The 26,103-nt window shown below is 38.9% G+C and overlaps 1 protein-coding gene across 2 annotated transcripts in view; it reads left to right on the forward strand.

The window, feature by feature from the left end:
- nrp2b (neuropilin 2b) overlaps positions 1–26,103 on the forward strand; it is a 79,166-nt gene that overhangs the window by 13,839 nt on the left and 39,224 nt on the right. For both annotated transcript variants that reach the window (XM_077216352.1, XM_077216353.1), the window contains exons 2-6: positions 104–278; positions 11,658–11,839; positions 22,013–22,240; positions 24,177–24,332; positions 24,498–24,667. In XM_077216352.1, the coding sequence (XP_077072467.1) occupies positions 104–278; positions 11,658–11,839; positions 22,013–22,240; positions 24,177–24,332; positions 24,498–24,667 (911 nt within the window). The remainder of the gene's footprint in view (positions 1–103; positions 279–11,657; positions 11,840–22,012; positions 22,241–24,176; positions 24,333–24,497; positions 24,668–26,103) is intronic.

The following is a 26,103-nucleotide window of genomic DNA, read 5'->3' on the forward strand; positions in this document are numbered from 1 at the left end:
TTTGACGCAGCTCGAAGTTCCCTTGAAAGGGAACACATTTTCACTGTGCATTTGAAGCATTTGAGTGAAGCTTAATCACATTTTTCAACTTTCATCTCCTCAGAGCCATGTGGTGGGAATTTGGACGCCAGTGACGCAGGCTACATCACAACACCCGGTTACCCGCTGGAGTATCCGCCCCACCAGAACTGCCGATGGGTGATCACCGCACCCGAACCGTCCCAGCGCATCGTTTTAAACTTCAACCCACACTTTGAGCTTGAGAAACTGGACTGCAGGTGAGCTTCATGGCCTATACACAGCCGATTTTTGAATAAGATTAAGAAACTATATATTCATCATAGCCATGTGATGAGGAAAAAGCAGAAACTAAAGAGGTGACATGGCAATCTTGTTCTCTGTCTTTTATATAATGATTTTTTTTTAATTCATACTGCTGATTAATATGAGTCATAACTGTAGTGGTTTCTTTAAAATGAGTTGATTTGGAAAAGACTGCTGATGTTTCTTGCCTAGTGATTATTGGGCCTTCCTGTGATGCCCTGCTGAGTCTGGCTCTAGTCGACATTACACACACTCTCTTCACTTTAATTAAATATCCAATAAACAAAGCTTCGACACACATTTCTGGGAATCATGAAAACGTGAAGGCTTGAGCGTGTGTTTCACCGGCAGCTGTGTCGACTCCTCCCTCTATTGGACAGCAGCAGAAATGCACAGAACGTGGTCAGGATTATCACGGTACATTTGAGTTTTGGTGTATTTTCACAGTTTGGGTGGATTTGTTTTAAAGCATGCTTCGTAAAGTGGGACGAATTTCGGGGGGAATTAACAGCTGCTACTGAAGACTCTGACATTCACAAGTCATGTTTTACAAACCCTTCTCGGCAGAGCCACAAAGCCTGTCACAACCTGCCAATTTCAGCTCTCTCACTCTTCTCACTGAATATTGCCCTTTGTCCTTTTGGCATTTATTATAATTTTGGGCGTATTAATTATACATAGAAGTGTTTTTAAAGAGAGATTTATGGGATGGCTTTTGACATTCCTTTGTTGAAATTGGAGCATTAATTTTTTAGAAGCTTTTGTTGAAAGTGTCTTCACTGAGCACTTCCAGTGAGCACAGCAACAGAGAGAGAGAGAGAGAGAGAGAGAGAGAGAGAGAGAGAGAGAGAGAGAGAGATCAAAAGACAGAGACAGGAAAGTCTGATATGTGTTTCATTCCAGCACTTTGCCTACCCCTTAGTGGTTTGAGAACGGGATAGTAGCCTACTGTTGTTATTTTCGTCTCTCTTTTTCCCTCCACCCCGGCTTGATTGACAGAAGATGCAACACGTTCCATTACATCACACATCCTTTTCCGTGCTTTCCTTCCACAGGGGATTTCTTTGCGCGTCCATTAGTAAACAGAACTCCATATTGAATCAGACACATTGCTACATTTGGAAAAGAGGAAAGTGGACAGTTTCCCAGTAGTTCTCAGGTTAGCACAACCAGATCTAAGACTTAAAACAGACGTCTCTTTTTTAACCTTTCATCTTCACATCCTTCTGCTGCTGCGCTATAAATGTTCAGTCTAGAGTTTTACATCTTTTGAAGAATATGTGCGTGCTATTTGTCTTCACAAAACTAGATGATAAAGTGATGTAGCTGGTTAACAGGGCGTCACTATAGTTATTTTGGATGATTTGTAGCATGTTGCTGTACGGACATACAGTACACGATTCGGTATGGGTTAGGTACAGCAGGGGGGAGTAAACTAAACACAAAATTGCTTATTTTTTCTTTTCTTTTTTTAATTAAAGTGTTTTTTTTTTACAAATGTGTGTATGTGTTTAAATAAACTCTATTAAAATTACAATTTTCTTAAGGATGAAAAAAATCTATCTTAGCTAATGCTCTAAACTATACAGGGAGCCTTTAATTCACCATTACTATAATATTAAAGGTTACAATTAAAGTAACAACAGAGCCCAAATTATTAAATTGATTTGTTATTTATTTTTTGATATAATAATCAACACACAAATAAATAAATAAAACATGTACTGTAAATTGCACATAAGGCAGGTTTTCCATTACCTTCTAAATCTAATTGTAAAGTTAATTTTCTACTCCAATTCATTTTTGAAATATGATCATTTACATAGTGACTGTCATAACTTGTTTTCATGACAAATTTATTTAAACATATGTTAAATAGCCTAATCAAAACATTACTAACAGGTTAAGTAAATATAATGAATAGGCTCCCTAGTGAAAAAAGTATACTTGCAGCCAGACTAATTATCAGTATACTTCAAGTGTGTTGATTAGTTAACTTGAAGTGTGCTATTTTGAAACATCTTATTTTGTACTAAGAATATTTTAGTTGTAATTAAATTGCAGTAAACTTTAAGTGTATTTAGTGTACTAAATTGGACCAACTTCAAGTATACTTTACTAGTAAACTAGTATACTTTAAGTATATGCCTGTGTAGGGACTAATTACATGCTTGATTAGAGAGAGAGAGAGAGAGAGAGAGAGAGAGAGAGAGGATCAGGAAAGGTCCACGAGCTGGGACTCGAACTTGGGTATCCTAAAGCACATGTCGGTGCACTTGCCCACGAGGCTCCAGGGCATATATTTACATATAACAACAACTGAGCATCACAGGTGGACACAAAAACACTTTCGGTGTGAATGACTGTTTATTCATGTGGCACAGCGGTAGCCTATAAAAAATGAACTCTCTAAAATAGCCTTTTGTTTCAATTGTTTTAGGTGAATATCCACTTCATCCAACGCTGTTTGTTCTCTCGATACTGTCTGTTTGTTTTTTCTGATGAGAAATCGCTTCAGATGATTGAGTAAGAGAGTGGTCCGAACGAATGAAATTCCATTCATAACATTTTGCAAACATGGTTGGGCAATTCATTAAAATATTTTTGTAAATAACAAATGAATGGAATCGACAGAAATACGGGATACAACTGCTGAAATATTTGCACGCAAATGTTCTCAGTTCAGTCGGCACTCTCATAATACACAGTGGTACAGCTGTAGGCGACACTGTATGTTTATAAAATATTTAAGCTAATCACCATTCTGACCCTATTCTCAACCTTTATGTGGTACAAATGGTTACAGGGCTTAAGAGAGAAAAAGAAAGGTAAAGTATGGTTATTTAAAGCCTGTGATTCCTGTACTGTAAACAAAGATGGGGGAAGCTCTTGTTATGCCTGATCTGTAGGCCTCGTAAATGCACAAATTATATATCAGCATCTTCTGTTTAACACAAAGCCAGACTTTTCTTGGCTAAAATCATCTCCGTAGCTCTTTTGTTACTTTAAACTCCCTGACTTGTTCCCTGCTGTTTTTCTAGTGATTATTGTTTTTGTCCCTTGGCCAGGCAGATGAATCAAGGACAAAGTTGGGAGTATCAAGTTCTATTGGGGTTCGACACAATCACAATTGTAAATGCTGATTAAACACAAGCACTTCTTTAATAAACAAGTCGTAAAATGATCTATCCATTAACATGCTTAAATACAGTCACCTCTGATTCTTCCATTCGCATTGCAAGAGAAAACTGCCACGTGACGCCATACTGGAGAGGTGTTACAACAAACTCTTTGTGAAGTGGATATGTTGTTCAGTTGCGTCGTCGAGACTTACAGACGGAGGGCAGGGTGGAGTGAGACAGTTCCCCTAGACTAGACTATACAACCATTCAACCCTGCCTTCATACAGCAGGAGCTGACCCGTGAATATAGTTTTGTTCATGTAAACGAATGTATAAAGGATCATTCAGTTATGTTAAATTAGATTTTTGACTTGAATGAAATCAATTAATTTCAATATTACCACATGAGCACATTTTTCAGTCTTTTCTGATGAGAATACCATTCTATAACGGCTCTTGTTTTGGATGTGTGTGGTATGCATCGTAAGCTCTCACCCTTCACACATATTGTGGTATAGACAATGTGGGCAGACTATTTATTTGATCTATGTTGATCCCGAGGTAGTAACAGCTCAGTATCTTTCCACTGGACACAAACTGGCTCCATCAGCAGCTAAGCGCCATACTTAATTTATTTAACCTGAAGCGTTTTCCCTGTCAGATATGATTATGCAGCTCAGGGATCATATCCAGGCATGCCTCTGAGTACTAACTGACAGATGTTTATATGCACACTTGGTGAAAACTGGCTGCACTACATGATTTCTACTTTGACCTCATGAAGTTTAGTCTGCTCGTCTGCCACCACACCCTTGTGTTTCATCTTTCCATTCATTTCTCCTTTAACTCTATCATAACCACCTTTTACATCCATTCTTTCCTCCTTGGTTTATAATTCCTCCTCCTCCACCCATCTGAAAGAGCAGATCATACTTACATGAATTTCCATACTTGTCCAGGCTGGTATATTTTTGGCTTGAAGTTGGTTCACAAGTATTTTTGTTATTCTAGTAAAGCTACTGTAGTTGACTGAGGATTGATTAGCTAGTTAAATATACTGGTCCATATGAAACATAGTGATGATCACTGATGCTAGTCTCTCTCATTCCTTTTCCCCTTCTCTTGATCCCTCTTTTTTCCCATCATACATTGAGTCTGATTAAAATGACTCATCTCCCAAGGCATGGCCAATTCTCAGCATTGCTTTATTCCACATTAGCATCAACTCTCTCTCTCATTACACATAGATGCGGTAAACAGTTTGGATAGTCCAGCCACGCTGTCACTGCAAACGCTTCCTCCACAGCATTTCCAGTTCTCTGTAGAGACTGGAGGAGGAAAAAAATTGTTACAGTATTGTTACTAAAGGAAAGGATGCCACTTTGCAGGCAGCCAGTGTTTAAAGCAACATGGGCCACTCAACTCAAGTTAGCAAGTTGCTAAGCTAGCATTCCAATACAGAGCGAACACATTTTACTTTAAAAAAAAAAGATCAGTGCTTTTAAGAAAAAAATTTGGTAACACTTTATTTTAGTGATCTTACACTTGCATGTTACTGTAGTAATAACAGTGAATTATGCATAATTACATGCAACTAACCCGACCAAACCCTATTTTAACCCTTATAATTATGTTGTTGTTTAATATTACTCAGTACTTAAAATAAAGTGTAACCTTTTTTTATTATTAATTATTATTTATATTATTAATTAATTGATTGTTTTTATTTATAATTAATCATTATTTATTATTATTCATTATATTATTTTACTATTTATTATTATTATTATTATTATCATTATTATTTCTTATTAAAATATTTTTATAGCATTAAATGTATATACATTTAAGTATATTTATATATAAATATTTATATTAATTGTATTGTTTGTTTGTTTATTATTCATTTCTATTTAATGAATTTTAAGTAAATTTCAATATTTATTATTGTTGCAGGGCATTATTGGATTGTCTTTTCTGTTAAGGATACATGCAATGATACCTAGAAATTTGGCTAAAAGAAGATATTTTATAGGGCAACATAATTGTCTTTTTCCCACTCATGAACTGTACTAGTGAGCTGCCTACATAGTCAGCATCTTGAGTGAACTAATCATCCTTTCTACTTTTGAAACATACTTTATGTCTGTTGCTCATCTTTAAAAGTAGTATTGTGTTAATCTCCTGTTGCCAGAAAATGTGATGAAATCCAGAGCTCTCTGAAACATCAGCTGGATAACAAGTACCAGACACAATGCAAAAGAGTAAATTTATCCAGGTTTACATGCAGGTACTGCTCAGAGCTTATACGAAAGACACCGTCTCACTTGTCGTACCAGCTTCATCCTAATTCATCAGATCGCTCCACGCCTCCTTGGCACAGCATCAGATGTGTCCCGCTCCAAAAAAGTATAAATAGATTATTGTGGAATAAATATAATAAGCATGGGTTGATTTATCATGATATATCTGTAATAAAATCTGCAAAGCTGCTCTACTGAATGACATGGGTATTGAAACAGGGCTGAGGAGGTTGAAGTCATGGTTCTCTCTATCCTTTACACTCTCTTTTTCTATCTCTCTCTTTCATCTTTATCTGTTTTTCTTCCCCACACTTTACACTCTATTTTCCTTACTCGGCCACAGTATTCCAGTTTTTGATATCATCTATAATCACCATATTAATGCATAAGGAATGGATATTCCATTCTCCTTCATCCCAGGTATTTTGTTAATTCAGTCGAGCGAATAACATCCCTGAGGCTGTGTGTATAATATATATATATATATATATATATATATATATATATATATATATATATATATATATATATGTACATATACATAAACATATTAGCTTCACACTCTTACTACAGCGAGGTGAGCCAAGACCTTGCGTTTGGTGACGTCTCTGTATTGTCTTCTGTGATAAAGGAGATCCGAACTGACGATCGCTCGAGAGCATTTTTAGACCTCTCAACTCCAGGCACATGCAGAGCAGTGATCACAGACCCCGGGACACCCCGCCGTCTCCAGCTGGGGAACGGAGACAGCTGCCTTTGTTCCTGTAGTAACCTCACGGGGGGACAGTAGTGATACTACAGTATGCTAGCCCTGTGTGAACTCACTAGCCTCTTAATTGCTCGTGACTGACGTGAATGTCTATGAAAGGAACAATTTTACACAGCAGCTTCCCCCTCTGTCTCTCCACGTGGGTCTTTTCCATGATAGATTTGACAAATGGACGCGTCTAACCTCACAGCTAGATTTCCTCTCGAGTGAGGCCAACAGTAGCGGATGATATCATCACTCCGTGCGGCTCCCCAGGGGTCCTTCTGATCAATGCGCGTTTTCCGCTTGTAATGAAGAATCGATGGATGGTGTGAAGCCGGACAGGACTCAAGGGGGTCACACAGGTCTCCCACACATATCACATCATTCTCAGAGTAAAGGCATATCTGTTATGACCATTATAGGGTTTGCTAGGCTTACGTGCCAGAAGGTCTTAGATATGAGAGGGTTAGATTGGTGTGTTTATGCTTGCATTGTACAATATTCCATTAGAACTGTGAGTATAACAGAAGATTCAGTAGCCGTCGTCCCAGATTTCTCTCTGACATTTCAGATTGCAGCACTTCTGGTTCTTCCTTCATACCTTTCCTGGTTTTATGACCAAACAAATGGTTGAAGAGCACGGTCTGGGAATGCTCTCGGACAAGCAGTTAATATTTTAGAGGCACTTTCAGCATTTTAATTCTTCCACTGGGTGAGATTGAGGTTTTTAGACAAAGCCTGTGATTATTCACTTTCAATCAAACGGGAGAGACTTCCTTTCGCTTGGAGTGAATCTTAATCGATTCATCTAGTAAGTAACAAAAAAGTCTGAGATATTTTGATTTTTTTGGTACAAATGTAAACATATGAAATCTTTTAGTTATATTTTATTCTATAGTCGTGGGTTTTGAAAAGGTTGCTGGCCTGTAGCTGTCCAGTATCTGTGTAATACTGTATGTCCAGAATGTGGTTTTTGATGAAAAGCTATTGGATAAAAATCCAGCTAAAATCCAGTGAAGCACTGTTTAATCTAACAAGACAATTATTTAAAACATGCTCAAGCTGAACATTTATAGTTTTCCAACTGATTTTGTCAAGTCCCATCAAGTCCAATTTTGCTATCAACACGGTAGGCCTACCAAACATTGATCATTTTTAATGTAGTTTGGGTCTTAATTCAACCTTTCGTATTTTTTTTTTTTTTAAGGATTATGATACATCACACAACCTGTCCATTTTGGCATTTGTTTAATTATATTAGCTTCTACCAAGTCACAAATGAACTTATGCAAGCAAAATACCATAGAGTTTGATTGGACGCACATCTTTTGAAATCAGCAACAAAACATTTTCTTGTCTTTTGTAAGTTTTTGTTTCATTTTATTATTTATATTTAACTAGGGATATATATACATATCAATTTTAAACAGCGCATGAAAAACAATTCCAGGGAGCAAGTGTTGCATCGTAAAGGTGGGGTATGTGTGATTTCCATTAATGCCTCCAAACTGAATTGAAAAAATGATGACAAAAGAACTTTTAAACATTCATCCTATCATCTGCTGTCAGTCGAGCCAACGTCCGACCCATTTGATCCACTCAAAAAAGAAAAAGATGCACAAATTACCTTCACTTTTACTAAAAACTCGATATATGACTCTCATTTACAGTATGTTGCTGTCAACCACAAAATAGTCTCATTTTACATTGTGTAAGCAAAACTGTGGCTGGATCTGCAGCGGACGTGCTTGATAAGTAATTTCAAGGACCAGGTTGAAATTAAGTGGTGACCGAGCATTTGTAGCTCAAAAGCGCTAGAATAATCTACCTCTACATCTTAGACTGGCTCCTTCTTTAGGTTATTTTAAACGAAACCTGAAATTACATTACTTGAATTAGCGTTTAGTTCAGTAGGCTAATTGGCAAGAGGCTCTTAACAGATATTGTTAGTCATTGTTTATCTGAAAGTACATTTTATTTGTGTAATTTAATTGTGTGAGCACATTGGTCAACATTACGTTGTTTTAATTGTGCTTTATAAAAATTTAAAATAAAAAAAAGATTGGGCTGGTGAAAAAAAGTACTGGCTCATAGAAACAACATGTGAAAGGCAATTAGCATCCGTCTCTGATGGTGGAGGAGGGGTACATCTGCAGATACTTACTCTGCTGTGGTCAAGGCAAACACATTACACACACACGCACACACAAGCTCAGGGTGCCAAAGCCTGTGTTTACCCTAGTTTGCTGGTGCAAAGTAAGAGTGAAAACAAGGCGGATCAAAAGAAAAACAAGAGGAAAAGTGGACAACAGAGAAAACAGAATCAGTCTTTGACACACAAAAATGTGGAGTTTACGTGCTATGAACACCTTTTTCGGCTCAGTCAACAATGGCAGCATTCTCACCCCAAACTGATTCACCATAGTAACAACATTCAGGAATAAGATCCATGAAAATCGTATTACCTTCACATCCACTGCAAATACAAGCCAGTTTGTGTTGTTGTTTGCCGCCCATGTGACTATAATGGTCCCACACAGCATGTGTCCTCAGTGTTAGGTGAATGTTGTTTTTGTAAGAGGTGACTGTGATGAATCAGAAAAAGGGAGAGTAACGTTTAACTCTGTCCTAATTTGAAATGAAAAGCACCTGAAAGTTCACTAAAAAAGAACAGAATAGTGTTTGTGTGGTTGCGTTTTATGTGTCAAGACGTTTATTTGACGGTGATGGTGTGTGTTTAAGGCTGGTTAAAGACAGCTGCTGGCATCTGTCACATGGTTACTCTGTACTTTCATCTCTCTCTCGCTGTCATGTTTTCATCCTTTAACACAGAGTGTCCTGTCATTTTGAGAAGTGAGAGTTGAGGTGGGCACTGAGGAGGGCTGTGCAAATGTTTGATTGGAGATTGTTTGGTGCCTTCAGCTCCTGAGATATCCTCCTTTATTCTTACGTATTCTGTGAACCCCACAACCTGTCAAATAGAAGACAAACATACTTCAGGTTTGAAGGAATTAAGATGTTAGTACACTCGAGACAAACTTTGAAAGCCGAAAGTTGGAAACTTTAAAGAAGTTTATGTCTTTAAGTTTGAATGTTTTTCAGGTTTTATATGTAAATTATGGATCAGGATGGAAGAACATTCAATTTTAGAATTGAATTCAATCAGTTCCACTTTTGTTTAATTCCAAATCCAATTCCAGTTCAGCTTCCTGTAAATTGTGTCCAGTTTAATTCGAATTACAGTATAGCAATTATAGCTACATTACAATTTGAAAGTTTGGGGTCAGTAAGATATTTCGAAAGAAATTAATACTTCTTGTTCAGCAAGGATGCATTAAATTGATCAAAAGTGACAGCAAATCATTTTTAAAAAAATGCTGTTCTTTTGAACATTCTTTTATAAAAATTAAAAAAAAAAAATACCTGGGAAAAAATTCACCGTTTCCACAAAAATGTTAAGCAGCACAGCAGTTTTTAACATTGATAATAAGAAATATTTCTTGGGCTGAAACTCAAGCATATCAGAATGATTTCTGAAGGATCATGATGCTGAAAATTCAGCTTTACTGTACCATCACAGGAATAAATTACGTTCTTAAATAAAAATGATTCTTTCAAATGGTTGTAATATAGTGTTTTACTGTATTTTTATCAAATAAATGCTGCCTTGGTGAGCATAAGAGACTTCTTTACACCAAATTTTTAACGGTAGTGTAAATAAACCCATAAAAAACAAGCACTCAACAAGCAAACAGGGGTGTCTACATCTTTTTTTGACAAAATGACTGTAGTCAATAACCTGTTTGTGTATATTTGTATGCCATTTAAGGAATTTTAGCAGAAACCTGTGAGACTTGAGTAGGTACATCAATGAATCATAACTGAGAACTCCATTAAGCCTCACAAACTATAACAGAGCAATGCATTTGTCCTCTAGGAATACACCACACTGAATAAATATGTCAGAGGCGAGAAAGCATAGTTTCTCCAACTCGAGGGTCATTGATTTCTCTGTCTGTGCACTTGTCTCTTGAGTTGGATCAGTGTTTTAGACAATGACTCTCCAGCGCTGAAGGGTACAGATGTTCGGAGGGTCCAAAGGCTTGTTGAATTGGTGGTTAAATGAGGCGCAGCATGCTGTGTGGAGTCACGCTCTTCTGCTAGTACAGCTACATAAACCTCAGCCTATTAACACTACAGCGCTGTGCTAAGTAGCAGCGCATTTTACTCTCGCTGCCTGCCAGCTGGACCCAGAATCCCTTCTGTCTGTTATATTATTTTTAAAAGAAACTCTTTGATTCACCTTTCAAAAGAGAGCAGATAATACACCTTCTCTTTTGCTGAAAAGCTTTTCAGAGAAAGAATTTATTTAGTAACCAGCCAGAAAGTATAATATGTGAATAATTGACATAGTTTCATATAGTTAATTGAGATCAAACACCTTTTAACTACAATCCCATTGTAATTTTCTCTTCCAAGGCTTTCAGTTTTCAACAAAACAAAGAAAGACCAAACTCTTTATGTAGAGGTGGCAGAACAGTCAGACCTTTAACATACATTGTGTTGCGTTTCTTCTCCATCTGTTGTGTTTACAGTAATACGAAGATCTCGGAACACCTTTCTTTAAGGGACTGCTATTATGGACTGCTCTCAAATTGGGAATGCATTAAATATTGCTACCAATATTAGTGATGTTTTATTTATCGGTATCAATATGGATATTGTATGCCCATTGCATCTATTTTTCTATTTTGATTGCTGTCACTTAAAGCTAATATTGAAAAACACTTCCAATTTACAAAAGCTGATAAATGCAATCTTTTGCAAATCTCAAAGTTAATTTTTTATACTGTACATTATAATGGTGTGATATATACGTTCACTTGTAGCAGTTAAAATGACTGATTTAAGTTTTATGTTTTATTTATTTATTTATTTGGACAAAATAGTATCCATTTTTAATATAGGCCATTTACCATTAATCAGCCATAACCTGGATATAATTATCGTATCAGCCAGTGTTTCTAGCGCACAACTGTCAAACTGGTATCTATTCCCGTTCAAAGAATGACAAAACTTGGATAAACTTTCGTTTTGATGGTTAACCATGCATTCGACCTCTTGAATAAAGGTCTTTGTGTTTGGTTTTCTCCATAGGTATGACTTCATTGAGATCCGCGATGGTAACTCAGACAGCGGGGATCTGTTGGGGAGACACTGCAGCAACATCGCACCCCCTGCGATCATCTCCTCAGGCCCCGTTCTGCACATCAAATTCGTCTCAGACTACGCCCACCAGGGGGCAGGGTTTTCGCTGCGCTATGAAATCTATAAGACAGGTAAGCGTGTGCTATACCCAGCAGGATGTAGTTCATCATAAACAATCTGGTTTCAAAGCCTCCCCTGCTGTTTACGCATCTCTCATTTGTGCTTTAAGCAAGGGTTTTTTGTTTTAGCGCTTGTACTAACACAGCGTTTACAGCGTTGGGTGAGTTCATGTGGGTCCATTGAGCCTGTACAGGAAGCAGGATTTCTGTGTCAATGTAACTGTCTCTCTTAACACGTATCACAAATTCTCCCTTTCACACAGGAAACATGTACTTCACCTCTTCCTTTATCTACCCACCTCTTGCAGCATGGGCTGCTATGTGTCAAATCCCACCTGCCTGAGAAGTGTTGATTGGCTTTTGTCAATCGGAGGGAAGAGTCCCTATTGGTCAGTGTGGTGTCATTGACAGCCCACCAGTTTTATTACTTGGTGGAAAGGTGTAGATTTATTTTTGTAAACTGGAGGGAAATGCTCTGATTGGAGAGTTTAGAATCAGGAAGAAAGGATTACCATTTATGACAAGTTCCAAATGGCTTTTATGGATTGGAGGGAAAGGCTGTGATGGGTTATTGGTTAATGCAGTAGGTTACTATAATCTCCTTTCCTCTGGAATGATTTTATTGCTGGAGGTCACTACCCCTGCAGGGACGGATGGATGGAAAATTCAAAACTGTATGTTACATTTTTAAAATTCTCTAAGAAATTGTGTGTACTTTACAATTAATAAATACAATTTTGTAAACTAGGGTGAAGGTACACTTCATTTCCCAGAATGCATTAACTGTGATGATTTTTTTTAAATTTAAATTCCAATTCAACCTCCTGTGGGGTGTGGGCAATTCAAATTCCCATTCAAGAATTAAAAGGAGGCCAGTTTTTCAATTCTAAATTTTGCACAACTGTGGTAACTAGTAGGTGTTCCCACTGCTGGATGCCTTGATGTTATTAATGGTCTGCGCAATTGGCCATAACTTAACATAACTTATTCTACTGACATTATTACTTATCAAAATAAAATAATCAAATAAGTTTTTGCTGCTGCTAAAAAACAAAAACAGACACATTTTTGAAACCTTTTTGCAGGGAAATCACTTTTTTGCCACTGTATGTGTGAACGCCCTCTGAGCCACCGGGTTTACTGTAGTTGACCCCTGGTGCTTTCTGACACGGTACGATTTCTCTCTCCTTCACGGAGCCTGGTCAACATGCACCGGCACAAATTCAGATCAAGGCGGCTGCTGGCGGCCAAAATAAACAGCGCGGAGACATCCCTTGTTCCTTTTTCAACCTTCTGAAAGCATTCCGGGAATGCCTCTTTAATTGACTCCTGATCTAGCCTCCCCTGAGGCTGGGTGGGTTTGGGGGGCAGCTGGGGTTACTAACACAACATGTGTGATGGTTTCTCCTCTTAGCTCACCACAGTAGTGTACTGGGATATTCATGCAGAACAGCTGTCATGAAGCTGGAGGAAGACATTAGTCGGAAATGACCAGTTAGTAGTGTGCAGTTGGAAGGTCCAGGTCTGGGTTGGAGTGACAGTTGCTTCTGAGGGACTGAAACACAAAATCACATCCTTAATGAGGTCCACCAGGCAGATGACAAGCTAAACTCGCTCATTAGTGTGGACACCCAACGCTGAGAGATATCAGCGAGTGCTTTATCGCGAACAGAGGCCCCACACCTCCCGCTTTACGGAGGAAGTGATGACACAATCCGTTGAGTGTGATCTGATAGTGTGAGAGCTCCATAGCAACCTGGCTAACACAGCGCAGAGGTATGAACAAAGACAGTGATGAACGCTTTAACAACGGCAGGTTGCAGGTTTAATCATAAACAAGCAATAATGATGAGACCCGTTGGCGTGTGGAAGCTAGCAGTTGCCATGGCATTAACAAGATCTCATTATACTCAGAAGATGCGTGTGAAAATGTGTGGGAGTGTGTCTGTGTGGATGTGTGCGTATTCAAAGACAAAGAGATTTTTTTTGGACTGAATTTGAAAAATTAAGTGTGTTTGTATATAACTCAATGACTTGAAGATTCCCATAAACACCTTTATTTGTCATTAATACATATCCTCTGACAATTTGAGGAGTAGTGCTCATAGAGACATCTGATGTGTCTAAAATTGCATTACTGTCTGAGTAGATAGTACATTTGAATTTTAACTTACTTCCCAACCGTTCAAAAAGTACATTCTATATAGTATGAATGAAATTTGGACGTACTACAAACGTCATGTTACTACTGCCAGCGTCAGTTGCATTGTTTCACTTCCCTTCATAAATCCTCTCCCGTGGCCTCATGGGATAGTAAAGTGTTCATCAAATGAGCACTTCAGTATCTCGGCAAAAGTACTAGGTCATCCGGATTCTTTTTGCATACTGTTTTTCGAATAAAAGGGCTGCATCCGAAATCGCATACTCTATTGAGTAGGTACTTATTTTTAATAAGTAATTAATTCACAACCCCTAAAAAAGTGCGTTCTGTATATTATGAATGTGTGTAGTATGAATATAATCTGGACGTACTACATCCGCCATGTTGTCATTATCATGTGACTTACCAGCGTCAGTAACGTCAATTCACTGGCATTCACAAATCCTCTCTAGTGGCCTCATGGGATAGTAAAGTGTCCATCAAATGCACACTTCAGAATCTCACCAGAATTAGTAGGTCATCTGGGTACTTTTTGGCTACTCTTTTATGAGTACTGTGAATTCGGATATACTTATACTGGTCACATACTGTTTTTCGCCTACTAAATAGTCGAGAAGTATGCGATTTCTGGTGCAGCTTACTGTATGTATTTGGGCATACTACTCTGTTGGTATACTGTTTTTTGCATACTATATAGTAGGAGAAGTATTTGATCTTGGATGCAGCGATAATGACTTTAAATCAGTCTCGTTATTTTCTGTTCCTGTTATCCACCATTATTACTTGTATATATGGTGGATAACAGGATCAAAGAAGGAACATTTAGTAAAAGAGAGAGGGAAACATGAAGGAAAATTCAACAAAACAGAAGCAATTGGAACACATCCCAGAATCCCAGAGTGTAAGTGTTGTTTATTTATATTGGTGAAAGTACTGGACGTGTCCTGGCGTGGCCAGGGCAGTTTTCTCTAGCAGTGATAGGGATCTTGGGTATATACACAGCCTGGAGGTGTGTCTGTCGTGCGTTGCACAGCCTGCTGGGAAGAAACACTGCATCAATTCTCCACCTCCTGCTGCACACAGGAAATCAGTATCTTGTCGCCCTTGAGCCGCACAAAACCTACCTGTGCCACTACGCTCTGGCATTTCAGCCCCTGCCCTTGAGAGCAAAATGATGTGTTATTTCTTCAGCTATCTGGAACTTTGGTCTGGAATCCAATCTTGCAGAATTAATGTGCGCAGCAGGGATGGGTCAGGGGAAAACACCCCAAACCAGACACTTGTTTTTAAATGGTCAGCATCAGCCATCTTTATTATGTTAAGTGGTTGCATTCAGAGTGTTAGAAAGCCCAGTGACCTTACATACTGACTTAGATCTGAACCTTGTTCATAATAACTTAGTTTACTCAACCATGCACTTAACCACATGATTCTGTTGCCACAGTTACAATCTAAAAACTCTCAGCCAATCATCTCTTCATCAGTGGAGTTCCAGAATAGCGAATTACAGCTCACTGTACAACTGCGCTATAGCTATAGTGATGCTCGCCTAGTAGTGACTGCATCCCTTCTACTGTCAGAATTAAGAGGGTAATGGATGGAGATACTGCCCTAGAGATGATTTGATGCCCTGGAAACGCTCACCAATCAGATCACAGCAATGAAATGTTTTATTTTGTTGTGATGCAGAAGAAAGAACTTCTTTAAATATCAATCTGTCAGATAAATAAGAGACTGCTGAAAACCCTAAGGAGACCAATGAAATCAAAAAGTACAGTGCAGGATTTGTGTTTTACTTAAAGGGATAGTCATTATACCCCTCGTGCCATTCCATGTGCTTTTATGCTGTTAATGGAACACAAAATTCGAGATTTTATGCTCCACTTTTCCATACAATGGGCAAAATGGCAAAAGTAATGCATAAGATTTGTGCACTATATTTCAAGTTTTCTGAAGCCGTATGATAGATTTGTGAGGAACACATCAAAATATAAGATTACATTTTATTATAAAAGTTTTTAAAAAAATATGCTGTCATGTATGTTTGTATATAAGATTTTTTTTTTTTGGTTGGAATCATTTTTTTAATTTTTTTCAGCAAGGATGTATTAAAGGTGCAGTGTGTGATTTTTAGCGACATCTAGAGGTTCGGCTGCGAGTTGCACTTAGGGCTCAGCCCACCGCTCACCCCAACCTTTCGAAGAAGCTACGGTGTCTAACATGGGACAAACATATTGTCGTCTGAGACAGCAGAGAATAGCCTAGCCAGAGTAAGCCAAGAGTGTGTAACATTGTCACTGTTTCTGTACCACAGTCCATTATAAACCACACCATGGATAAAGTTTACAAAGCCATAGTCAGTTGAGGATCAAGGGTCTTAATATATAATATAATAATAGTAATCAGCTGATTGTCTCACAAACGTAACCAGCACATTTCCCCCCACATAGCAAACCCATAATACAGCGAGGGAGAAGAACCACATGAAACTATATGCAACTATAGATTTTTTCTAACAGGGTAGTAGAAGTTTAGCTGGCTAAATATGAGCTGTTACTGTGGCTGAGCTGGTAAAAGCGTAAAGCCTTGTTTAAACTCGACGCGTTCGGCGTCCGCATGAGCCCAAATGTGCGCGCAGCGAAAATGGCATGATTGCAACAGCGCGCGCGCCTCCACATCCCCATGACACCATTTACAGGAATCACCAACCCGTCGATCGCGATCGACTTAAAATGCTTCCGGGTCGACGGGTTGGTGATTCCTGTAACGTTACTGTTTTACGGTCAGTGACAAGAGTACTAATCAGCTGTCTCACGTACGTAACCGGCACATTTATCCCCACATAGCAAAGCCATAACACAGCGAGGGAGAAGAACTAAGTTACATGAAACAATCCAACTACATATTTTACACCACTGACAAAGGAAAAGTCACTACTCACGGTGTTTATGGCTAGCTTCTAGCTTTCTGCTGCTTCTCTTTCAAGGTAGTGACGAAACGCGCTCTGTAACGCTGTTTGTTCGCGTTCGGCTACGGTAGAAACATGACGTCACAATATGTCGACCTTCATAGAAGGGGGTGCCCGCGGTTATGTAGATATAAATGTCTCCTTCTAAGGTAACAAAAGCATTACGGTTTATTAAGTAAGTTCTTTATACACCACTGAAAACATAGTTATGGATGTCATATTGCATTTCTGTTAATAGATACTCAAAATTTTTACACATTGCACCTTTAAATTTACAGTAAAGACATTTATAATTTAAAATAAATTATGTTCTTTTGAATGTTCTATTCATCAAAGAACCCTAAAAATGTATTACAGTTTCCAGAAAAATATTAAGCAGTTTTCAACATTGATAATAATCAGATATGTTTCTTGAGCTGCAAACCAGCATATTAGAATGATTTCTGAAGGATCATGTGACACTGACACTGTGATTTGCATCATAGGAATTAGTTACATTTTAAAATATACTCAAATAGAAAATGTTTATTTTAAATTACAATATTTCACAATATTACAGTATTACTGTATTTTTGATCACATTCATGCCGCCTTGATGAGAATAAGTCTTCTTTCAAAAACATTACAAAAATCTCAAACCAAACCTTTGAATGGTAGTGTATATTCGCTGTTAAACTACCATTTTACTATAAAAGACTTGCACAAGACATATATAGATTATTTAATGTTTGTTTTTTTTCCTGGTATTTGCCCAACATTGGCATATTCCTCATGAATGTGTAAGGCATTACAGCGTAGATGAAAATCATGCCAGCACACATCATACACACTACTATAATCTCTCTTACACACAGACACACGCCATTCACTCATCCATGACAAACATTCCTATTCTACCCAGCAACGCTCCTTAATAACAGCCCCTCCATTTCCCTCCGGCCACAGACAGACCCAGCCACGCACGTCAATCCCGGCGCTGAGCCTCCAACGCACTGCCCAGACGCGTCTTTCCCCGACTGGATGAGGGGTGGGGGAGAGTTTCCCCATCCTTCTGCAGGCGGGCTGGCTGTTTTTACCATACTCACAAACATGAATTAATGAGAGCCAACAAAAAGGCTTATGGCGTCGGGGTCACTCATGCAAACTGCAGCCCAGTACAGTAGAAGCTCAGCGGGGGTCTGGCATACTGTCTGAGGTGGCGTGAGTATGAGGGGTCAGTGCATGACTGGCAGGGTCTCATATGCTCTGATATACTTACGCACGCACCCGCACACACACACACACACACACACACACACACACACACACAAACACACACACACACACACACACACGCACACGCACACACACACACACACGCACACAGCCTATCTGAGAAACAAGCTGTGGTAAAGCTTATTGCCACCGTTGAAGAGTAAAGGAAGTCTGACAGCGCATCTGACCCAGTAATGGAGCAAACGTGCCAGACTGGAGGCTTACACGCAACCGTATTTATGAGGTATTAGAGTGTCCCGGAGCGGAAGGAAACAAAATGCAATGGAAAAAGGAAAATTCACAAATGGAATATTTTCTTTAAATCTAAAAAAATAAAAAATAATAAATAAATATATATATAGATATATATGGGTATTGTTGTAGAGCTGCTCTTCACCCACACAGACATACTGTTGTAATGAGTTGATACCACTGATCACTGCAGATGAGAGAAACCATAAGGAATGAGAGCTTGTGCTGAAGAGAAATAACATTCAACTCCTGACGTGTGCAAGCAGGTGCTAGTGGAAATGCATGGCCATTTTGCAGAGGATGTGAATCTGACAGATACAGGCCTTGAACAGATGTAGTATGCTGTATTAGTGCAGAAGGGTGTAACATTAACCCTGGCCTGCTGTCTCTTTGGGACCTGTCTCTCTCTCTCAGCTGCTAGGGTGCCAGACAGGCCCTGATTTCCTGTGTGCTGCCCACACTGAGCGTTGCGTGCATGAGCATGCGTGCATGAGCATAGGTCATTCTACACCCTATTTAAGGGGGGCTTCAGGCATCCTCGTCTATCATCTTAACCTCCCTAAAACTCTAGCCTGTTTACCCCTCAGAAATAACAAAAAAGGGAATACACATTTACATTTATGCATTTGGCAGATGCTTTCATCCAAAGCAACTTATATTGCACCCAGGGTATATACAATTTTACCCCATGACCTCGATGGCTCCATGATCAACTTTTTGAGCTAATACACTTAATAAAATAGTCACATTGTGGGATATAAAGCTGAAATTATGAAAAATAAATGTTTATGTGGTATTCGGCTGTCAGGGAGAAAACTGAATGCACTGAAAAAAAGAAATGAAAAATCACACTTAATTCATTAATTAATTTTAATAAATAAATGATTTTAAAAATTAAATATCAAATAATTACTTCAATAAAAATAAATAAAACTTAAATAATTGCAATATCTCAATTTTGTGTTCTAGTAAGCAGGTTTTTTTTTTAGAACAATATATTCTCAAATACGAGAAATCACATTTTTATTTTAGTTTTTACTCTGAGGTGGCTTTAATCAATCCCTCTGTGATCACACACACACACACATATGTATATATATATATATATATATATATATATATATATATATATATATATATACAGTATATATATATATCCACACCACATTTGCTTTTTGGTTATTAAATGTACACTATGTAACTGTTGGCGCTCTAGCCGTTAAGAAATAAAACTGCATTCGTCTTGCGGAAGAACATTGTGAAGAACTTGAGCTACTTCTCTCTGTTTATGTCTATGACGAGTCACACACTGGCCTACTGGGCTACCCCGCAGTGGATGGCGTCCCTCGTGGTCTAAAATAGTCAGAATATAAACTCTTATTATAGGCCTAGCGTAGTGATTTAGAATAAGACGAAAACACGGTTTGGATGATGTACTCATCACTAAATGTTACTGGGGCAAATTTTGGGACGAAAAAAAATGTACCTATAAACTGCAGCATCCTACAGTCTCTGTAGACTCATGTGCATGAGAGCATCTTTGTGAGTGAGAATGTGTGTGAGTCTCAAGGACAGGTCCAAGCCCGTCCACATGGGGTCACTGACCTGTCATTAAGGCCTCAGACATTATACTGCTGTCTCCGGCTCTAGCACTTTAAATAGCTCTCTGTTAATTTTGCAACAGGACTGAAGGAAGATATGTGTATAGGTGATTTGAGGTTATGTGAAACACAGTTGTCACTCCCAGCCTTTGCAGTTGGGCTTCGACTCACGCAGCTGCTCTGCAAGCGCAGAAATAGTTAAAGCGTTTCAGTTATTGAAGAGTTCAGTGTCACAGATCACTGAACGTTTGTTCTCTGATCCGCTGATGTTTTACCCCCACAGCTCCTGTCAACAGATCTCTTTTAAGTACTCTCTTAAGTTCCGCACTAGTATTTTTTAAATAATACAAGTGGCACTTCACGTGCCTCAGAGAACCTTTGAGATTACAGGAAGGATATCATGGGGTTCAATGTGCTTGACTGCATGTGTGTCGAGGTGTGTGCATTAGCATGAGCTCTGAGACTCTGCATCCCTCTGAAGAGGTGACATTGAACGTGAACGTGCAGTGCATCGTGTCAAAGGCTGGTGTGTAGGACATGTGTCACTGCTGAAGGTGAAGCATGACTGTGCATGTGTTAGCATTCAAGAAGCACTGCTAACTCTTGTGATACAAAGCCAAACACTGGCAAGCACAGGCTTAAAATCAGGATGAAACTATATAGGTTTTACTAAACCTATCCCTGTCTTAAAGGGATAGTTCAACCAGAAATGAAAATACCATGATTTACATATTGTTGCAAACTATGATATTCTTTTTACTGTGAAACAAAAAAGGAGATGTTTAGCATAATGTCCAAGCTGCTCTTTTTTTATACAACTAAATAGTTTGGTGATTCATACTCTAAAGCTCCAAAAAGCTCCCCAGAAATAGCTTGGTATGAAAATCTCTGTCACAAAAGGTAAAGACACATTAGTGAAATTTTCCATTGTCCAAAAGGTCAATTTTTAACAGTATAGCGATGCATGAAGCACAGCTCACACAGAAGTCACTTTCAAATATGGCAGATTTCTATCTTTCAATGCCGTGAATCAGCTTGACCAACTTGAACCCGTTGCAAATTCTGTGTGGGAAATAATTTTGCCCTCATGCGGAATTCTCTGAAATGACAAAAAAGTTGGTGAACAACATCAAATATGGCCGCATCTTAAGTCTGACGAACAAAGTTTGGATTGCTGAATAAAAACACATCTAAACAAAAAACAAAAATTTTACCTATAGCTTTAAATAACATATGATCACAGTACATTGTATATTTATATATAAGTCGAAAATATAGTAATGGTATAAATGTTATAAAATATACTATGTTGGGGAGTGGGGAATCTATGAACCTATTTATAAGTCTGTACAAGAACCATCCAAATTAATTGATTCACTAAAATAAATCAGACTTTGAGAGATTGAGAAAGTGTTTTCTTATATAGCACAGACACAACGTTAAACTGCGATGCATATCATACAACATCGTGTCCTAAGATGACCCCTTAACATGCTCTATGCTGCCCCGAGCGCAACCACGTTACTACGTGTCTGTTTCAATGAAATCCCTCCTTTAATAGATGCAAACGTGCAGTATGAGAAACACTGAGCGCTATCTTCGACTGTAGCGGTAAATGAATATTGACAGCAGCTGCAGGGATGGGAAATCATTCTAATTTAGCACTTTTGCAGATGAAGGATTTTTCTGTACAAATTTAAAGCTCCGCTTTGAGAAATTTTCCCGTTTTCGTTCACATCAATATGTTTTTCTCAGAGAGCTAACCGAGTGTGTCTCTTTCCGGATCTGAGATTGACACAAGAAAGCAAGTAATGTGCTTCTGCTGCCTCTACAGAACAAGTCCACTGTCTGACATTTCGGTCAATACAAAACCATCACGTCTCGCACACACACGTAACAGTGTGTTTCAGCTGCTGTCTTCATGTATTTTCTGATTTCTCTTCCTCCAGGCTCCGACTGTTCCCGAAACTTCACCAGTCCGTCAGGTGTGATCGAGTCGCCAGGCTTCCCTGACAAATACCCCCACAATCTAGAGTGCACCTTCATCATCATCGTCCCTCCTCACATGGACGTCACCCTCACCTTCCTGACCTTCGACCTGGAGAACGACCCCTTGCAGGGCTCGGAGGGCGAGTGCAAGTACGACTGGCTGGAGGTGTGGGACGGCCTCCCGCAGGGTGAGTCTAGATGTTGTAATCCCGAAGAATTCTGTTTGGAATTACAGTCGGGGTTTGGATTAGACCGCGGTTTTCCAAAGTCCAGACCACCCGTGACTTTAAGAGGATTGCATTTCCCATTTCCCTCTGACCTGATTGTCTGCTTTGAGATCATTATGTTGTGTGTCTGCCGTGTATAATTTGGTCACTTAATGATTTCTAATCTACATACCGTTCACTATCACACTATATGGGCCATCTGGTTGGTTTATCCACCAGTCTATACAGCTGTTCGCTCTTGCCCTGTGACACGCAACACCCGTACGTTGGCCGCTGCGCTAGAAGCTCTGCCGGTATGAAACTCAGGAGCATTGCTGTCATGCTGTTACTGCGGCTGCCGCTGGAGCTATTTTAGTATAGAGCGTTGGCAGATGAAAGCAGAGCCCAGGGCCTTGCTTTGCCTTATCTGCACCAGGCGGGGCCAAAAAGCCACGGCACCCGTACTCTTCCGCACGGAGGGGTGGAGGAGATGGGGGACGGGGGGTAACAGCAGCCATGGTAACCTTTATCAGGAAAGTGAAAATGGGGCGTGAATAACACTGCAATATGATTTAATCCTTGTCTGGAACAGAGAGCTGTGGAATACACTCTTTTCCCCCAGCTGTCTTATTAATGCTTCAGCCCTGAGACCCCCCTACTGCCCCCACCCTCGCCCTTCTGCTTCTGGGTAAAGCTTCATATTGTAGCATTGTACATGCACATATAATCAGACGCACAATAACTGTAGACCCTAGAACACAACAGTATATGTAAGGTGGTCTATAAACTCTGAGCTGAACAAAAAAAACAGACATATTATTTAAACTGGAATGTGTTTCTATGGTATGGTAGTATTTTGTACTACATAATCCTTATGCATTACTGTTATGAAACTATGGTGGGAAATATGTTTAAGTGAGCAGCAGCATCTTCATTTGCCTTATGAAAAAATATACTTTTATAATATAGTCTGCTTAATATTATAATATTTCCAGTATGTTTCATATATTTTCGCCATGAAAAGAGAAGCCTATTTTTACATTTAATTGATTTTATTTATGAAATTGTGAAAAATATGGTGAAAAAATGCTTAATTGTTCTTAATCATTGTCATTTTCTTATATGTACTAGGCCCTTGTAATTACTGCAAATATAGTGGGAATATGCTTAAATATGCTAAAAATATGCTAATTTTTCATGCATATATATATATATATATATATATATATATATATATACACACACACACACACACACACATACACACGCACACACACACCAACACATACATACATACATTTTTACTACTAAATATTATAATATTTTGAATGTGCTTTTATATTTCCTGTTTTGAAAAAAGAAATCTATTTTTACATTTTCCTGATTTCATTTACATTTACTTTATTTATTTATGAAATATGATTTTTTGGGAGATTGTAAGCAACTTTCAACAAGCAAGATTCACATACACAGATGGAGTCTTGATCAAAGTTATGTACACTAGCCACCTGATTTGATCATCAACACCATCAAAGGCGAGAGAGAGAGTTATTTCAACCTACCGTTCGAAAGCACTTGCAGTATTAAAGCCCTTTCCTCTCCAAAAGAGAAGAAAATCAATGTACTTGATTGATACTAGGCTATTTCACCCATCCGGGACTCTGTGTGTGTGTGTGTGTCAGGGTGGTGGATGGATTCATTACTGTGAGACAGCAGCCTCTCTACAGCATTACAGCCTGACCAAACTAAATCACATACATCTGCTGACAGATAAATGTCCCAGAATTCAGAGAGGTGCTGTTGTATAGGTTGTAGGCACATATAAAGAATAACCAGTCTAGTCTAATGGGTGGCCAGCTGGGCCTAAATAAGACCCATTCACATCCCAGCACTGAGAAACCATTTTTGTGTTTTGCAGTGGGACCTCTGATTGGACGACATTGTGGTACAAAAATCCCCTCTGAAATACAGTCGTCCACTGGTATCCTCTCTTTGTCCTTTCATACGGACATGGCCGTGGCCAAAGATGGATTCTCTGCCCGCTACAACATGACCCTCAAGGAGGTCAATGACAGTATGTGATCTTTTTTTCTTTCTACTTTGAAGAGAGCTTTTGAAATTTGAAAACTTGGTTGGCTAGTAACAAAGAAACTAACTACATTGAAGCTGTTTAAGAGGGCGTCTTTATAAAACTGACTACATATGAGGACATTCTGAGAAAACTCTGTGTTTTCCTCAGATTTCCATTGCAGTAATGCTCTTGGCATGGAGACGGGCAAGATCAGCGATGACCAGATCTCTGCATCGTCCAGCTTCTATGACGGCCGATGGTCTCCAAGACAGGCTCGACTTAACTTCGAAGACAACGCATGGACGCCCAATGAGGACAGCAACAAAGAATACATCCAGGTGAGGTTTCCTGTCTTGCACTCGCTCATTTATGTCTCCTGCACATCCAGGGAGAGATGATACACAGGGCAACTTTTAGAGCAATGTTGCTGGGCAATCTTGCCGAGCGATTGTTGCTTGGGCACTTTCCCATTGAAAATGGGCAATAAATTTCCATCTGGATAATTTAGATCGGTCGTGGGTCCTGTGTCTCCTCTGGTTTCCCCTTGATGGCAACATTGCTCAAAACGTTGCCCTGTATATCATCACCTTAAGGAACAAGTTCCCGTCGCTCTTTTGCAAACTTATTTACAATCTCGAAAAGGCTTGTGAATGGACAGACGGATTTAAGATTTCTGATTCTGGCAGGATGTCGCTTGGGTAAGGTGCTACACCAGGCCTTTAGAATGAGACTGATTACTTTTGGTGTTACTTTAAGTGGTGTGTCGTATTTGTGTCAGGATGCTGCTGAATTGTGGGCTTCTGGTAGAGCTCACAGCTGTTGTGTTGTGTTAACACCTGACATCACTCCCTCGCTCTCAGGGTCCACAGCCCAGACATCCATCTTGACAAACAGCTGTCGTAAATGCCAACATGCCCGAGGAACATACTCCACCTCAGACGCCTCTGCTCTGTTGTGTGTGTGTGTGTTCAGAGTGAGAGGCGTCATTATGTTTTAGATGTGTACATGCATTTTAGATTCGAGTATGATATTCATTAAAATCACCCAGGGTAAATTAACTGATCAAGGTACATTAAAGGAATGCTCTGGGCGTAACACAAGCTATCTGTTGTTGGAAAGCATCTGAGGCATGATGTCCCCCAGTAAGGCACTTGCAAGTTGCAGCTCATTGAGAGGTGCAGGTATGGCGAAGTCTAATTCGCAGCTGGTTCCTTCGAGATTTTCCTTTGAGGTTTTTATAATGGGGTTTTTCAATTTATGTGAAAAATAAAGCCTGTGGTAAAAATATCTTGACGATACTTTAACGTTTTGTTCTACAATGTAAACCACACATTCTCACACTCCAAACTGTCTAAGCTAGTTACTTATTAAAAGCGTACATGACTGCTTGAAAATATGCGTTTTCACTATGGGTGTGTATAATTTACATTGTAGAAATAAAAACGTCAAAGTATAGTCAAGTTATGTTCCCATAGGACAATCTTAAAGGAAGAACCTAGGACTTCTGGGTTCTGATGTCATACTTGCACCACTCTATTGTTAAAAAAAGAAATATAATTGCCACAAAAGGGCCGTACTGTATTTTTTATTTTATTTTTATTTTATTTTATTTTTGTTTTTATTTGGGCACTTGCAGTTTGGGGCTAAATGTTAATGAATATTCTATTCTATTCTATTCTATTCTATTCTATTCTATTCTATTCTATTATATTCTATTATATTATATTAAAAGAGGACTATTGAGATCACTCACTGACCTTGCTTGTGAAAATTT

Source organism: Siphateles boraxobius, unplaced genomic scaffold (genome assembly GCF_051911475.1).
Source record: "Siphateles boraxobius isolate OS27281-9 unplaced genomic scaffold, OSU_SipBor_1 7, whole genome shotgun sequence".
Lineage (NCBI taxonomy): Eukaryota > Metazoa > Chordata > Actinopteri > Cypriniformes > Leuciscidae > Siphateles > Siphateles boraxobius.